At 35.6% G+C, this 13,528-nt stretch overlaps 1 protein-coding gene across 5 annotated transcripts in view; it reads right to left on the reverse strand.

Moving 5' to 3' along the window:
• The window catches only part of PCCA (propionyl-CoA carboxylase subunit alpha), a 394,194-nt gene that overhangs the window by 242,364 nt on the left and 138,302 nt on the right, over positions 1–13,528 (reverse strand). For all 5 annotated transcript variants that reach the window (XM_073894335.1, XM_073894336.1, XM_025874636.2 and 2 more), the window contains one exon: positions 4,034–4,112. In XM_073894335.1, coding sequence (XP_073750436.1) covers positions 4,034–4,112 — 79 coding nt within the window. The remainder of the gene's footprint in view (positions 1–4,033; positions 4,113–13,528) is intronic.

Below are 13,528 nucleotides of genomic sequence, written 5' to 3' on the forward strand. Positions count from 1 at the left end.
AGAAAGAAAGAAAGAAAGAAAGAAAGAAAGAAAGAAAGAAAGAAAAAAGAAAGAAGAAAGAGAGAGAGAAAGAAAGAAAAAGAAAGAGAGAGAGAGAGAGAAATGGGTTCATTCGGTCAGTCTATTAAAAATGCACACTTGCTTACCTAAAACTAATTGAATATATTATTTTTCACTCACTGACATATTCAGAATATAAAGTTTAATTCTTTTTACATGTCACTAACAGTTTCTTAATCTTCAGATTAAATACCTATAATTAAATACAACACTGAAATTCTTCCAACCTTTTAATTTGCAAACACTCCATCTGGCATTATTAGAAATAAATACATTTGTTTTTGTGCTTAAAAAATACAACACAGCAAGTAAACAATGACCAGAAGATAAATTCAAAACATATTGTAACAATTCTTCTTTCTCAGAGTTCTCAGGGAAAAGGTATCAGGTTTTCTTAGTTTTCTATTACTTCTTTGATTTAGGGGAATGGAGTTTTTAGATCTTTGGAGACTGCAAACCTCAAAGAAACTAAAGCACAATGAATTATTGTTTTTAGTACCATATGACCAACTTTTTATTAGATGGGGTATGATGATTCACAAAGAAAAAACAAAGCACTTTATAGTTTCTCTCTGCTATAATGACTAAGAGCTTTCATTTTGCATTTAAACCAAGAATACTAGAGAAAAAAAAAAATCAAACTCACCCAAATAAATTATCACAATTTGAAAGCATCACCAGGATATTTGGGAGTTCGCGGAAAACTACTTTAAAAACATTTGTTATGGTCAGTTACACATTCATTTAACAAATATTTACTCATCATGAAACCATGTGCCCATTGCCTATTTAGGTGACTGGAATACAAAAATAAAGCAGAAACTGCTGTCAAAGCACCCAAAGTCTAGCAGGGGTATTCCAAAATGTAAACATGGTCAATTTTCCATTGTGCCATATTTCATTGAAATGTGGATAGGGAAAAGACAGAGGTTAATATGAAGATATGAGTCTACTTTCAACAACCTTTGTGATTCTCACTCTAATTTAATATACAACAACAAACACTATTTTTTAAAAAAGATCTCTCAGATGTTCTAAAGATTCCAAGATAAGCCATAGATGCTACTTCCCTGAAAACACTTAGGAAAGACGTTACAAGAGGGAGACACTCCTCAGAATAAAATATAAAGCAATTAATGGTTATGCGGTGTGCCTTCCAAAGAAGGCTAAAATTTTTGTGGATCATGCAAAAAAAAAAAAAAAAAAATCCCCTCCCCCCAAAAAAGGAGAAAGGAAGGAGTACGTACAATGTGGCATATTAATAATTGGTGACTCTAGAAGAAAACTATTGAAGAGTTTTCTGGACTATTCTCTCAATTTTCCTGTAGTTTAGATTCTTCCAAAGTAATGAGATATAGAGCAACTTTTTTAAATGAAGCGCATGTATCATTAAATCAAATAGTGTCATTCTTTTATCAAATTGAGAACAATATTTTAGATAGAAAATTATTTATGTATTTTTACTAATTTTATTAACATATTTTGAATCAATGTACCATTTAAAGGTTTATTTACCCAAAAAAGATGCCCACTATATGAATGGACATAGTGATTTCTGAAAATACTGAATGCTACATTAAAATCCATTGGTTAGGAGCACCTGGGTGGCTCAGTCGTTGAGCATCTGCCTTCAGCTCAGGTCATGATCCCAGGCTCCTGGGATCGAGCCCCGCATCGGGCTCCCTGCTCCGCGGGAAGCCTGCTTCTCCCTCTCCCACTCCCCCTGCCTGTGTTCCCTCTCTCGCTATGTCTCTCTGTCAAATAAATAAAATCTTTTTAAAACAAATAAATAAATAGAATCTTTAAAAAATAAAATAAAATAAAATCCACTGGTTAACAGCAGCACAGAAAATCTCAATGCCAAGAAACTGAGAGTAATCTTCACCATAAAATATGTTGCTAACAGTAAGCCCTAGAGAAATGAGGGAGAAGAAATCTGAGATCCCAAGAAGAAGAATGAAAAATAAGTGCTAAAGCTTAATTGCTATGTAAGTGCCATACAAAAGGGGCCACACAATGAGGAAAAGGTTAAAGTCTGTAAAATACACATCTCTTACAAAACCATTAAGTTGTGTTTAATATCCTTATTATGTCATTCTTTCCTACCCAGAGGCTACAGCAGATCGTTTTTTCCCCAATGATGGCTGCAACGCTATCTCCCATACCATGTGTTCACACTCCAGATAGATCTCTTTTGCCTCATCATGCAGCACATGAACCTCTTCTCAAAGTAAGGCTTAAAGTGCAAACAATGAAAATGCATAGGACTGCACAGAAAACAAATTATACTGAAATACAGGATTCAAAATATTTTCTAAGAACAAATTTGGGATATAATGCATGGGGTTCTTTACTCATAACAAGCTCCAACAACAAATCTAATAATCACTGTTACTTCGAGATACATTATCACATTACAGTTGTTGAAGATATGTGATTTCCAAGGTGGAAAAAAGTTCCAAAGATAATACTACTATTGTAGTTCACTGCCTGCATTGGAGGAAACACTAAATCCCACTTAGAGGTGAAAGAAATAGGTCCTTTTTCCCTCTCATCCGGATGTATAAACCTCCTCTGAATTTTATAGGACTGGGAACTCAAAGGTTAAGAACTCATGATCTAAGGTATAAACTTCATGGAGGAAAGAAATTTTTTCTGTTTTTTGTTCACTGCTATATTCCAGGAACACTACTAAAATGGTGCCTGTCACACAGGTTCTCAACAAATATTGTCAATCTATGCAATGAGTTAATTCTTGCGGTCAGTCTCTGGTACCAGTGTCACTCAGAGTAAGCCTGGGGTTTAAAGAGCAATATATGTCATCTCTCATCACCCCACAACACAACCAATTAGTTTCTCTGATGCTCAACTGAAGAAACAATGGTGTTGTGGGACAATTTTCTTCTAGAGATAAAACCATCCATGCAAGTCTGCAACCTGGTGTCTTCTCAAAAGATTTTAAAGGGTAATGTATTGCTTTCAGGAAATTTTTACCTTACTTGTTCACTTGAGAACCTAATTCCTGAATTTGGTGTGTATTGGACAACTTTCACTCCAACTGCTCTGGACTCTGTCTTTGAGAGATGTGGGGGAGTGGAGAGGAAGGAAAAGCAAAGGAAGGGGAGAAAGCAGAACCATCTAGAAGACCACATTACTTCTGGGTAGAGAAAGAGCACCGAAAGGCAACATAACACGATAATTAGTCATTTTTGTCCCCTCCAACCCTCCAAAAAAAATGACAAAAATCTCTTCTGCCAAACCTGAAAATCAATAAAAACGCAAACCTAAATAGAATCCCCTAAAACCTGTTTGTACTAGGCAGTTTTTTTAAAAAATTATTTTTTAATCACTATGATGTTAACAATGCACTGGTTTTTTTTTAAATTGTTTTAAAAATTACTTTTGATTCCTGAAACTAGAAACTAGTATACTAAAAAAATGTGGTCTACATTTACAACAGGGTGCACTGTTATATAAAGGACGTTTAGTAGTTTCAAATTCAAAAGGAAATACATTCCACAGTAAAAAATTATCAAAGTAGTTCACTATTTTTATAGACAAGCAATGGAAAGCAAGTGCGTACTAATACATAAACAAATGAAATCATGACTGCCTTTAAATGTGTTTGCTTCAAATCTCTGACCACATTCAGAATATACAACATCAAATGTTAGTAGCTTTTGCCTAGAAAATAGAATCGTGACTGTAATTTTAAAAAAATACACTGTAAAAACAAAAAGATAATCCTTTGTTAAGGTTTAAGAAAGTAAAAAACCTTCCTATAACAGAATCATCATCAAAATATAAACAAGGAAGTTTTCTGCATAATTTCCATTTTTTCCCATCTAAAAGTAAAAATGAGATGGTTATTGTAATTATTCCATTACACTTCTGGTATCTGTTTACTTGTCAGTTTAATAAAACTCTAGTAACTGCAATTTTCATCAAAAGTATATTTTGGACAGCACCTCACCTGGTCTCTTCATCATCCCAGGCGATTCGCATGCCTTTCCCACCACCACCTGCTGAGGCCTTGATCATGACAGGGTAGCCTAACAGCAGGGAAGAATTAGACAGAAGTTCAGACTTTGATCATCTGGATGCATGAACATGACAACTGACCACATGTTCAATAACGCAGAAGACAATAACTAATTTATCTAAAAGTTCCTTTCTTTAGAATCAGGAAAATAACACCAGTGTAATGAAAGAAAAGGACTATTTATAGCTATAAATGTAACATTTTCCCCAGTAATGAAATAAAGAGCTAAGGAAACATAAATAAGTTATTTGACAATGGATTCCAAAAATGGAAGTAGATATAGTATTACACAGCAAATATAAGAAGCAACTTTTATATAATATTAAGGAAACACACACACACAATATTCCCCAAAAGTTCTGTTTGCACGCATAACAAATTAAATTCCCTTTTCCAAAAGTACTGATTCACAGGTATTTGAGGCATTTTCATTTGAAAAGTCACAGAGATCCTCTACAGCTTTTATCAGCAAGAACTGACACAATGATCTGGGGGGAAATCAAGTCACACGGTTATTGTATTATGGGTGGAAACAGAAGCTCTAGGACTCGCTGTTATCGGTGAAGAGCTACCGTACTATTTCCACGCCTCCAACAGGGAATGTGTACGCTAGCAAGTAAGATGAAAGAAAAAGTAAGACCCAAACAAATGACATCTCCAGCTAAAGTTTTATAAGAGAAAATTAAATCAGAAAATTGTTAATAAGTATTTAGATTATCATAAAGTAAAAATTTTGACAGCTTGAGTCACCTCTATACCAATTTATCAAGAAAAACTTTAAAAATAAATGTCCTTGCTTAGAGATTTTCTGAAAACAAGTGGATACACTCATGTCTGAGACACTTGTTTATGATCTTTTCTGAAGAAAAAGATCAGTGAGCGCTTAAAAGGCTCTTCCCAGCCTCTGATGCTCTAACAACACTACACTCTAACTATAGGATCTTAGAGAAAAAGGAAGAGAGGGCCAAATGTCATAGATCTTTAACCCCAAAACCACAAAATATTACTCTTAACTTCAACTGAGTTAAAATGGCTCTTGCTTTCTGTTTCATACTTAATTCAGTTTTTATAATTCTGATGTTGGTTATGTCTATGTGGGACAGCATTTTAAAAGCAATGCTAAGTGCAGTGAGAAGAATGATTAACATACTTTTTTCACTTCGGGAGCCTTAGAACCTAGGAAGAAAAAGGGAAAAATACTCCAGTAAATCTATCATCGGAAATTCAGAAGAGAAAAGTATCATAGGAAGGTAACAGAAAAGGGATTAAGGAAAGCATATTACAGCAAGAGCCATTTAAATGAGGCTATGAAGGATGAGCAGGATTTGAACATTTTAGTCAGGAATACCAGGAATTGGTTTTAAAAAATGACTGAAACAATCCAGCTGGACAGTATCCGCGGGATGGCAGAAGAAAAAGAGAATTAAAATATAAATTAGGGAGAAAGTATGCTTCTCACTTTTGCATGCCAAAGATCCTGCATGAGAGTGAAAAGCAGAGTATTTATTTGTCTCCTTCAGTGCTGTAGCCTCACAATGAATGTCACATAAAGGAATCAGACTGAACTCATTAAAGAAGAATTAGCCTGTTTTGGAGCAGTGAAGAAATAATATCTAAAAATTAGAAACTGGCATGCCTGAGAAAACGTTTTTACAAAAATTTAAACAAATGAGTCCATATGCCAAAAAAAAAAAAAATGTTATATCAATTCACCATCCAAAACTATTTATCCATATAAACAGGAAACAGGAAACCACAAGAGGTAAGATATCTACATCCCTTATCTCTGTTTTCAGTTTCCTCTGAGAATTAGGAAATTTGCAGTTATTCTGATTCCGGTATTAATCTCATCTTAGTTATTTACTATGGACCCTGGACTATACAATGATTTGTGAGATTCAAAGTAAGACTGGGAAATTGTCCTTGGTCACAAGAAACTAGATGGAGAAACAAAACACAAAAAGTAATTTGTCAATGAGAAATTATTATATGTTCAGAAAAGGTGAGATGTTGTTAGGCAACAGGGCAGTGTGTAATAAGGCAATTACAAAATGGTCCCCCCAAATGGAGGCAATGTAGCATTAGACCTGTCAATACATATAACCCAGAAAAACAAGATTCCCTGACGAAACAAGCCAAATATAACACAACTGTAATATATTTCACTGTATAAACATACTGAAGCATTATCTATTCTACTATGAATAGACATTCAGACTTATACATACAATGCTCCCATGAATATTTCTGAATGTGTTGCTTGGAACCCTGTGCAAGAGTTCCTAGAGTATATGTCTAGGACTAAAACTGTTGGATAGTATGCAAGTTATAAAGTCTTTATTAAAAAATCCTATTTCTGGGGCACCTGTGTGGCCCAGTCAGTTGGGCAACTGCCTTCAGCTCAGGTCATATCTCGGGGTCCTGGGATCAAGTCCCGCATTGGGCTCCCTGCTCAGTGGGAGGCCTGCTTCTCTCTCTCTCACTGCCCCCTGCCTGTGTTCCCTCTCTTACTGTCTCTCTGTCAAATAAATAAATAAAATCTTTAAAAAAAAAAAATTCTATTTCTTCACTATTCTTTATCTCCATGACCACAACACTTACACAAACTACCATCACATATGTCTTCATAGGATGCCTGCAGTAGCCTCCAAACACAACTTCCTATCACTACTGTTGGTCCCCTCAAACTATACTATTGTCACTGGAATTCTTCAAAAATATATATATAAGATCACCTCTCTCTCCTGCCTAAAACATTAAGAGTTTACATTGTACCAAGAAACCACAGATGTTTAATGAAATAGAAATTATGAATTCAAGGATAGGAAGCATGGAAGGTAGAGAGAGATGGCCTAACATATACTTGTTGAATCACAATACCAGGTAAGGCTATGCTTGACTTGAGCCAAGAAAGCTCTTTAAAAAAAAAAAGAAAAGAAAAAGAAGAAGCCTAAAATGTATTAATATCAACATCAATTAACTGACCTATTACCTTAACACATTTTTACTCAAAGATGACAAAATCCAAACACACAACATTCACAATGTTTATAATACAATCAAAAATTAAGAGACATGTGGGGGCGCCTTGGTGGCAAAGTTAAGCAAGGGCTCTTGGTTTCAGCTCAGGTCATGATCTGAGGGTCGTGAGATCAAGCCCCACCTTGGGCTCCACGGGGAGTCTTAAGCAGACTCTCTCCCCCCACCCCACCCCCTGCGGTGCTCACTCTCACGAATGCTTGCTCACTCAAATAAATAAATAAATCTTAAAAAAAAAAATTAAGAGACTTGTGAAGAGGGATGCCTGGCTGCCTAAGCCTGTAGAGCATGTGATTCTCAATCTCAGGGTCATGAGTTTGAGCCCCACACTGGGCATAACAATTACTTCTAAAAAAGAGACAGAGAAACACAGGAAGAGAGGGGTAAAATATAATCCACCTCAGGAAGAAAACAGGCAACAGAAACAAACCCAGAAATGAAGAACCTTAAAGAACCTATTATAAATTACAGCTATTACAAACACTATAAGTATGGGAAAGGATTTCAAGAAATTATCAACTATACACTTCAAGAAAAGTATTTTTTCTGGAGTACCTGGGTGGCTCAGTCGGTTAAGTGGCTGACTCTTGATTTCAGCTCAGGTCATGATCTCAGGGTCCTGGGATTGAGGCCCATGGCACAATCCACATTCAGCAGAGAGTCTGCTTCAGGATTCTCTCCCCTCTCCCTTTGCCCATCCCCCTGCTGTTTGTTGTGTGCTTTCTCTCTCTTAAATAAATCTTTAAAAAATTTTCTAATAAAGAGAAAATGATCATGGTGACAGAAATAGAAAATATAAAAAAATTAAAATTTGAATTCCTAGGTATAAAAATAACCAAAAGGAAAAAAATCCAACAATGTATAAAAAGAATTATACCATGACCAAGTGGGATTTATTCCCAGGATGCAAGGTTAGTTCAACACTCAAAAAACAGTTAATGTAATCCATCACATTAATAGGCTAAAGAAGAAAAAATATGACACAACCATATCAGCAAATGGAGAAAAAGCATTTGACAAAATCCAACACCCACTGAGTTCAGCACACTATGAATAGAAGGAAAGTTCTTAAACTTCATGAGGAACATCTACAAAAAGCCTACACCTAACCTTATACTTAATGGTGAGAACCTAGATGCCTTTCCCCTAAGACCAGGAACAAGGTAAGGATGTCCTCTCTTACCGCTCCAATTCAATGTCCTACACAAGTTCTATTTTATGCAATAAGACAAGAAAAAGGTAAACACATAGGGAAGAAAATAAAACTCTTCATTAGCAGGTAATATGATTTCTATAATGAAAACCTCAAAGAATCAACAACAACCACCACCAAAAAAATCCAGAACTAGTAAGTGGATTATAACAAGATTACAGGATACAAGGTCAATGTACATAAGGGGATTGCATTCCTATATACCAGCAATGAAAACTTTGACTTTAAAATTAAAAACACCATTTACATTAACAGTCCCCCCCCAAAAAAACCCAGGCATAAATCTAACAAAATATGTATGCTACCTATATGAAGAAAACTACGAAATTCAAATGAAATTAAGGAAGATCTAAATAAATGGAGAAATATCCATGTGTAGGATACCAATTCTCCTCAGCCTGATCTATAGATGCAATGCAATCCCAATCAAAATCCCAGCAAGTTATTTTGTGGATATCAACAAAATGATTTTGACATGTATATAGAAAAAGCAAAAGACCCAGAATAGCTAATGTTAGGGGAGAGTAACAATTTCAAAGGATTGGTATTGCCCAACTTCAAGACTTATTATAAAGCTACAGTCAGCATGGTACTGGTAAAAGAACAAATCAATCAATGGAACAAAGTAGAGGGACTACAAATAGACACACACAAATATAGTCAACTGATCTCTGACAAAGGAGCAAAAGCAATTCAACAAATGGTGCTAGAACTGGACATTCATACACAAAAAAGTGAATCTACACACAATCCTTAAAAGTTAACTCAGTGGATCTTAGACCTGAATATAAAAACAGCAAGAGTTCTAGAAGATGAACAGAAGAAAATTTAGATGACCTTGGGTTTGACAATTAGTTTTTAGATACAATACTTGCTCTTGGTTTTTTTGCATTCCCACTGGTGGGTGAATAGCACGATCCATAAAAGAAAAACAGATAATTGAGCTTTATTAAAATTAAACATTTCTCTGTCAAACCAAAAACAAAAAACACTCAAGAGAATATAGGCACAAGTCACAGACTAGGAGAAAACTTCTGCAAAATACACATCTGATAAAGAACTCTATCTAAAATAGAGCTCTTAAAACTTGACAATAAGAAAACCCAATTAAAAAATCAGTAAAAGATTTGAAGAGACACCTCTATAAAGATGATACAAGATGGCAAATAAGCATATGAAAAGATGCTCAACATCTTTGTCTTCAGGAAAATGCAAATTAAAACAAAATACTACTATAGGCTTATTAGAATGGCTAATATTCCAAAACATTCACAATACCAAAAGCTATCAAGGATGCAGAGCAATAGGAGAGTGCCAGGAATGCTTATTCACCACCAGTGGGAATGCAAAATAATCTTACCCTAGGCCCCAATAGCCATACTCCTAGGTATTTACCGAACTGAGTTGAAAATTTATGTCCACACAAAACCTACATGCAAAAATTTTTATAGCAACTCTGTTAATGATTGCCAAGAACTAGAAACAACCAAGGTCTCCTTCAAAAGGTGAATGGATAAACAATCTGTTGTATGACCATCCAATGGAATATTATTCAACAATTTTAAAATGAGCTATCAAGCCACAGAAAGACATGAAGGAACTTTTTTTTTAAATCTTCCTGTTTTTTATTTTTATTTATTTTTTTTAAGATTTTATTTATTTGACAGAGAGAGCAAGAGAGGACAGTAAGGGGAACAGCAGAGGGAGAGGGAGAAGCAGGCCCCCCGCCAAGCAGGGAGCCCAATGTGGATGCAGGGCTGGATCCCAGGAACTTTTAAATGCATATAGCTAAGTGAAAAAAGCCCATGTGAAAAGGCTACATACTGATTCCAACTATATGACACTCTGGAAAAGGCAAAAGCATAGAGTAAGCAGCATACACCAAGGCTTGTGGGGGTAGGGAAAGGAGGGCTGAAAAGCTGAAGCACAGGGCAAACTATTTTGTATGAAACTATAATGGTAGATACATGTCATTATGCATTTGTCAAAACACACAGAACTATACAATACAAACAGGGAAACTTAATGTAAACTGTGGACTATAGTTAATAATGTATCAATGTTAGTTTATTAATTGTAACAAATGTGCCACACTAACAGGAAGTGTTAACATTGGGAAAGCTGCAGGGCGCCTGGGTGGCTCAGATGGTTAAGCGTCTGCCTTCGGCTCAGGTCATGATCCCAGAGTCCTGGGATTGAGTCCCACGTCGAGCTCCCTGCTCCTTGGGAGCCTGCTTCTCCCTCTGCCTCTCTCTCTCTCTCTGTCTTTCATGAATAAATAAATAAAATCTTTAAAAAAAAAAAAAAAACATTGGGAAAGCTGCAGAGGGCTGTGGTTGGGGGTGTGTATGGAACTCCATTTATTTAAACCATTCAATTATTCGGTAAATCTAAAACTGTGCTAAAAAGAATAATTAAGTCTATTAATCATTTAAGGAGGGGGCAAAAATTTGAAAAGACAGTTCACAAAAGAAGATGTATGAATGTGATAGCATTAAGCATGTGAAAATATGCTCAACAGTATTTGGTACTAAGGAAATACAATTTTAAATCACAATGAAATAAAACTACACATCTATTAGAATAACTGAAACTAAAAAGACAAGCAATGTTAAGTGTTTTGCTGGAATAACTGGAACTCCCAAACGCTGCTAGTAAAATGTAAAATGGGGGAAGGGACATTTAAAAAACAGGATAGAAATGTTCTATACCTTAATTGTGGTTACATTTACTAAAATTCACTGAACTATACATTTAAAATAGCTAGATTTTATTCTTCATAAAGTGTATATCAATGAAAATTATCTTATGAAGCAGACAAAAAGAACAGATTGCCTACAAAGTAACAAAAATTAGTTCTGAATATGTAGATCTAGATTGATAGTAGTCCTCTATCAGCAGAGTGCTGGAATGTTTGTACTGTGTTATGTAGCTCTATTTTTCAAGAAAGAATGAAAAATAGACAGTTCATATGAACAAAAACTGAGTTAACTAGCCATATTAACTTCTAAAGAGTAAGTTCCAGGAAAAACAGAAAGAATCAGAGATGAAAGGAACAATGAGCAAAGAAAATAAGCATTTGGGTAAAGCTAAATAAACAATGGATGATTATACCCTATAATGTCTCATTAGTGAAGTAAATAAATAAGGAAATAAAATATAAAAAAAATATAAAGGGTAAACAGCATTAAAATATTTCTTTGGTAGGAGAATAAACTTTAGACTGAAATTTAAGATAAGTGAATGTTTTATAAAGTTTGATATAGGAGAATGAAGGACACCTGAAGGAATATCTCCAAAGTTGAAATTTCTAGAGTAAACACTGAAAGAATAGCAACAAGAGTGTAAAATTTCCATCACGGTGGAAAGGGGTGGAGGGGAAAATGGAATAAAACAGAACAAGAGAAAATTTTTAAGTCATCATCATCATCCAAAAGAAGTTAAGGAAGGAGAGAAAATACAATCCAGAAGAGGAACAAAAATAAAAAGGAGACAATATAAATAAATCGAAATACAGTAGTAAATACAATAAATGTACCTGGACTACACTCTGGTTAAAAGACACTGCCACTCTGAATAGAAACAAAACAAAATGCCAGTCCACCCTAAAACAATGGTTCACTGGTTGATTGAAAGTTGTAGGGACATACAAGGAAAAGACCAAAATAAGCTGGTTTAGACATATCATCACATAAAACCAGATGTAAAAGCCAAAATTCACTCCACTTTGATTAAAAGTAAAATTAGCCAAGAAGACACATGTTACACTGTTATATTACCTAATAACTTATCTTAAGAATATACAGAGGCAAGACTTAAGCAAGGAAGAATTAGGAAATCCACTCTTTCAAAAACTGATCAAACAGTCAAAAGTCACTAGAAGATTTAAACATCCTAACAGGTAGTTTTGACCTATTGGTTATCTATAAAACATAACATACAATAATTTGAGACTATACATTCTTTCCAAGTACACATGTAAGATGTAAAGTGACTTACTCCTTGGCCATAAAATACTTCTCATCAAATCAGAAAGATTCTAAATAAAAAAGATCATACTCACTGATCAGAAACCAATTTAGAAATTAATAAAATAAAAAGTAGAAAATTTTCAGTTATTTTAAAATACATTCCTAAGAAACACAAGTCAAAAATCCTAAGAGAAACCAGGGGCACCTGGCTGGCTTAGATGGTAGAGCATGAGACTCTTGATCCCGGGGTTGTGGGTTCAAGCCCCGTATCGGTATAGAGATTATTTAAAAATAAAATCAGAAAAGGAAGGGAGGAAGGGAGGAAGGGAGGGAGGGAGGGAGGAAGGGAGGGAGGAAGGGAGGGAGGGAGGGAGGGAGGGAGGGAGGGAGGAGAGAAAGAACAAACGAACTCAGAAATGAACAATCGTGAAAAATACATATAATTGTGAAATAGGGATTTCTATTCAAATCACCACTTTAGGCCATTCCCCCAGCTGCTGGAAGTTTTGTTGGCAACCAACAGCAGACTGGTCCTCAGCTTTCTGCCTAAGGTCTTGCCCCTTCTTAGGGGCAGTCCACAGGCAGTGGTAAGCTGATATGGGTGTACAAAGGCTCAATCCCAATGGCCCCAATTTAAAACGACTATGAAAGACCAGAGCCCTCTGTAGGATCAGCTAAGGCCTTTGTTGAGTCTGCATCTCAACTCAATTCAACTTCTCCTTCAATCCAGTTTCTTTCACTCCCTCACACATGCTGGTCCCAAGAGTATTTCCCCCAATAAACTTCCAGAATCTGTTTCCAAAGGAATCCCACCTATGACAGAGGAATACATTTGAAAGGCTATTACAGTGATTAGCTTAAACAGAAAGAACAGGAGAGAAATGCAAAGAAGTTGATGAATTCAAGATTTGGGAGATGATAACTATCATGCACAAACAGCGAAACCATATAATGAAACATAACAGTCAACACTGAATCACGGGAAAAGCCTCACTGCTGATATCACAATTTAGCCCTTTCTACTTCCTGCCTCTGTGATCCATGACACTGCAGATGGTAGAACTTCCATCAGCCGTATTCTCTGCATGAGGCAGGCAACAGAACAGAACTCCTTCCTACCCCACAACGTGACCAACGGGAAGCGAACACACAGAATGAAGAAAAAGTCTTTGTCGCTTAAGATCACAAGGAAAGGGCGCCTGG

The sequence above is a fragment of the Callorhinus ursinus genome, unplaced genomic scaffold (genome assembly GCF_003265705.2).
Source record: "Callorhinus ursinus isolate GAN/ISIS: 27379988/994484 unplaced genomic scaffold, GSC_fseal_2.0 scaffold7, whole genome shotgun sequence".
In the NCBI taxonomy this organism is placed as follows: domain Eukaryota; kingdom Metazoa; phylum Chordata; class Mammalia; order Carnivora; family Otariidae; genus Callorhinus; species Callorhinus ursinus.